Source organism: Babylonia areolata, chromosome 33 (genome assembly GCF_041734735.1).
Source record: "Babylonia areolata isolate BAREFJ2019XMU chromosome 33, ASM4173473v1, whole genome shotgun sequence".
NCBI lineage: Eukaryota > Metazoa > Mollusca > Gastropoda > Neogastropoda > Buccinidae > Babylonia > Babylonia areolata.
In genome coordinates, this window is record NC_134908.1 from 4,369,940 (window position 1) to 4,374,939 (window position 5,000).

Sequence of the window (5,000 nt, forward strand, 5' to 3'; positions counted from 1 at the left end):
CCACGCGCACACACACACCACGCGCACACATACGCCCACATACACTCTCTCTCTCATCCCCTGTCTCTCTCTCTGTGTCTCTCTCTTCACAAGAAATGAAACTACAAAGATCATCGTTTTTTTCCCAAACTTGGAGACTGACGAAGGGCGAGAGCGGGATTTGAACCCCGTTCCTCAAGGACGCTCTATTAGCAGAAGAGCGTATTAACCATTCTGCCACTCTCTCTCCCTCCCCCGTTGTGCAGCATTCAATGTGTGTGTGTGTGTGTGTGTGTGTGTGTGTGTGTTGGAGCTCATGTACGTTTATATGTATTTAACTGTGCTTTCATATCTGTGAAACTGCATGTTCGGTGCATATCTGTTATGCATGTGTGGGTGTATATGTAAATGTGTGTCTTCATGTTTTACATCTATTTGCTTATTTATCATCATTGTTATCTTATTTATTTATTTATTTATTATTGTTATTAATTTATTATTATTATTATTATTATTATTATTATTATTATTATTATTATTATTATTATTTTATTATTATTATTATTACTACTACTACTACTACCTTTTTTTTCTTTTTTTTTTAACATTATAGTTATCATTTATTTATTTATTTATTTATTTATTTGTGTAAGCTTATCTATTACTTATTCACCTTTTTTTCTTTTTTTTCCCCTCAAGGCCTGACTAAGCGCGTTGGGTTACGCTGCTGGTCAGGCATCTGCTTGGCAGATGTGGTGTAGCGTATATGGATGTGTCCGAACGCAGTGACGCCTCCTTGAGCTACTGAAACTGAAACTGAAACTGCAGCATTCATTTAATTGGCGCACTGAATATAGAACCCACGGCAAAAAAAAGAGTTGTCCTCTGGCAAAATTCTATACAAGAAATCCGCTCTGATATGTAGACAAATATTAATAAGCATGCACTCAAGGCCTGTCAAAGCGCGTTGGGTTATGCTGCTGGTCAGGCATCTGCCTAGCAGATGTGGTGGAGAGTAGCGTACAGCGCGACATGGATTTGTCCGAACGCAGTGACGCCTCCTTGAGAAACTGAAACTGAAACCTCCAGCAATTTTGAAAAAAAAGAAGAAGAAAAAAAAAAAGGAAAAAAAGAAAAAAAAGAAATCAAGTCTAAAACACAAGATAAATCCTGGACTTGCTGGCACTACTCCATGAGAATAATTCCACAAAAGATAGACTCTCAAAAGAGTTCCAACAAAAAATGCTGGAAAAACAAACAAACAAATAAACACAACAAAATACTGGAAAAAACAAACAAACAAAAACTAAAAAAACAGCATCAACAAGAACAAAGAAATTTTCCTTTCCACTCCTAAATTTTCGCTCAAAAGGCTTCGTCAGGAGAGTATCTAGTCTGTGACGTATTGTCTATGACGTACGTCATAACCTACGTATGAATGTAACAACAGAGTTGTCAACACAGTGAAGTAATAGCAATCTATCTATTATCTATCTATCGACTAAAGGACTAGCAACATTTGTGTAAAGTACTAGATTGACGACAAAGCTCTATTGACAACACGAAGCGAACATGATAGTATATATAACATGTTGTTATTTTGTGCATTCTCCGACGACATTGTAATGGGCCAGAGGTCTCAACAATTAAACAATTCTGAGTTCTGAGTTATATCTGTCTATCTATCTATCTATCTATCTATTTTTGGCAATGGCTAAAAAATCAAAACAATGGTAATACACAAAACAAACAAGATCGTTCATGGAATCTATCTGTCAATCAATCAGTCAGTCAATCAATCTATTTATCTATCTATCAATCTATCGATGGCAATAGCTAAATAATAAATTAATGGTAGTACAAAAAACAAACAAGCAATTGCTAAAAGATTGAAATAATGGTAATACAAAAACAAACATATAAGATCGTTCAGGAAATCTATCTATCTATCTATCTGTGGCAATAACTAAAGATAATGGTAATACCAAAAAACAACAACAAAAACCTCCAACAAAAACAACAACAGCAACAAAACAAACAAACAACAACCCAACAACAACAACAACAAACAAACAAACAAATAAACCAAAAACAACATATAAGATCGATCGTGCAGTCGATTGCGTGATGTATCAATTAGCCAGTAGAAACTGACCAGGGTTTTTCTTGTCACGGATCGCGTGACTTTGCTTGCGTCATATCCGCTCAGGCGGCGAATACCACATACCACTTGGAAGGTTCCATACCTAGAACAAATCAAATCAAATCAAATCAAATCACATCACATCAATCATTACTTGGTTATTGCTCATGGAAATTAATCTGTGTGCAGTTGCAGACTCCTTTAATATAATACAATCGTATCAAAATGCTTTGACTAATCCATATGGAAATCAAATGTGTGTGCAATCACAGGCTTGTTATGATAGCATAAAAATGCTTGACTAATCCACATGGAAATTAATTTGTGTGGAATTACAGGCTTCTTATGATAGCATAAAAATGCTTGACTAATCCACATGGAAATTAATTTGTGTAAAATTACAGGCTTGCTATGATAGCATAAAAATGCTTGACTAATCTACAATGAGATTAGTGTGTGTGCAATTACAGGCTTGTTATAACAACAACAAAAATGCTTGACTAATCCACATGGAAATCAAATGTGTGTGCAATCACAGGCTTGTTATGATAGCATAAAAATGCTTGACTAATCCACATGGAAATTAATTCGTGTGCAATGACAGGCTTGTTATGATAGCATAAAAATACTTGACTAATCTACGATGAGATTAGTTTGTGTGCAGTTACAGGCTTGTTATAACAACAACAAAAATGCTTGACTAATCCACATGGAAATCAATTCGTGTGCAATGACAGGTTTGTTATGATACCTTAAAAATGCTTGACTAATCCACATGGAAATTAATTTCCGTACAATCACAGGCTCTTTATAATTGCATCAAAACTGTTTTTTCTTTTAAAAAAAAAATTTCTTTTTTAATCAATCCACATGGAAATTCATTTGTGTGCAATTATCATAATCCCATGAAAAATCCACATGGACATTAATTTCCGTACAATCACAGGCTCTTTATAATTGCATCAAAAATGTTTTTTTCTTTAAAAAAAAAAATTCTTTTTATATTCATCCACATAGAAATTATATTGTGTGCAGTCACAAGCTTTTTTGCAAACATAACCATAATCTGATCAGGCACACACACACACACACACACACACACAGAGAAGATAAAATAAATAAGTATAATAAGAAAATCCACAATAACTGTCGATAGACTAAAACTACACCCCCACCCCCGTCCACTCCACTTCCCCCTCGTCCCCCCTCCCGGCCTACACGTTAAGATGATAAGATAATGAATTGTTTCACACAAAATCTGTAAAGCTAAAAACACCCAAGGAATAAATCCAGGCACAGACAGAGACACTGACATTGCTGAATCAGAATACGCGCACATTAGGGGAAAAAAACAAAAAAAAAAACAAAACATAATGATATATGTATTCTGTAATTAAAAAGAAATAACTAAATATTTGTTTCACAGGAACTTTGAATTGAATTGAAACGTCGGTTGACTCTCTTAGACTTTGGTTCGATTCGCAGACCAATTCTGAATTTAGCTCTCAGACTATCATCAAATTCATTTCGGACCAAGTATTGCTCTTAATGTCAAGTGCATATGCTTTAGTAACCTGACAATTAAGCATATAATTTTTGACTGTAGCTTGATGAATCCTTATGTACACGAAAGGTGTGTCTTCTTCACAAGTGACTGAGAACGTTGATGTTTTTGACTTTTTTTGCATTCATTATCAGTTGTTTCGCTTGTCAGTTTAACGACTTCTCTTTTACGAAGTCCTTTAAGTAATTTCATGTAATTGTATTTAGATTTTTTTTTTTCAAATTTCACCCTCATTTTACCCTCATTTGCCCCAGATCCCCCCACAAGCCTCCATTCATTCACATCTCAGTGGAGTGATGGCCAAGAGGTAACGCGTCCGCCTAGGAAGCGAGAGAGAATCTGAGCGCGCTGGTTCGAATCACGGTTCAGCCGCCCGGATATTTTCTCCCCCTCCACTCGACCTTGAGTGGTGGTCTGGACGCTAGTCATTCGGATGAGACGATAAACCGAGGTCCCGTGTGCTAGCATGCACTTAGCGCACGTAAAAGAACCCACGGCAACAAAAGGGTTGTTCCTGGCAAAATTCTGTAGAAAAATCCACTTCGATAGGATAAACATAAAAAAAAAACTGCACGCAGGAAAAAATACCAAAAAAAAAAATGGGTGGCGCTGTAGTATAGCGACGCGCTCTCCCTGGGGAGAGCAGCCCGAATTTCACACAGTGAAATCTGTTGTGATAAAAAGAAATACAAATACAAATACAAATCTCCCACCCCTTCTAACCGATAATACTCAAATATATTCATAAAGACTTCAAAAAAAAAAAAAAAAAAAAAAAAAAAAAAAAAAAAGTCTTCAATCAACGTTATGTGTGACAGGGGCATTCAACAAAATTCCTCCTCTGAATAAAAAATGTTGAAAAAAAAAAAAAAAAAAAAAAATCCTCCTCCGGAAGTGAAACGTATTTGTATTTGTATTTCTGTTTATCACAACAGATTTCTCTGTGTGAAATTCGGGCTGCTCTCCCCAGGGAGAGCGCGTCGCCATACTACAGCGCCACCCATTTTTTTTTTTGTATTTTTTCCTGTGTGCAGTTTTATTTGTTTTTCCTATCAAAGTGGATTTTTCTTCAGAATTTTGCCAGGAACAACCCTTTTGTTGCCGTGGGTTCTTTTACGTGCGCTAAGTGCATGCTGCACACGGGACCTCGGTTTATCGTCTCATCCGAATGACTAGCGTCCAGACCACCACTCAAGGTCTAGTGGAGGGGGGAGAAAATTTCGGGGGCTGTGCCGTGATTCGAACCAGCGCGCACAGATTCTCTCGCTTCCTAGGCGGACGCGTTACCTCTAGGCCATCATCACTCCATCACGT

At 36.7% G+C, this 5,000-nt stretch overlaps 1 protein-coding gene across 1 annotated transcript in view; it reads right to left on the reverse strand.

The window, feature by feature from the left end:
• Positions 1–5,000, reverse strand: part of LOC143276818 (chymotrypsin-like serine proteinase) — a 13,074-nt gene that overhangs the window by 7,294 nt on the left and 780 nt on the right. The window contains exon 4 of the mRNA XM_076581474.1: positions 2,135–2,225. Within this exon, the coding sequence (XP_076437589.1) occupies positions 2,135–2,225 (91 nt within the window). The remainder of the gene's footprint in view (positions 1–2,134; positions 2,226–5,000) is intronic.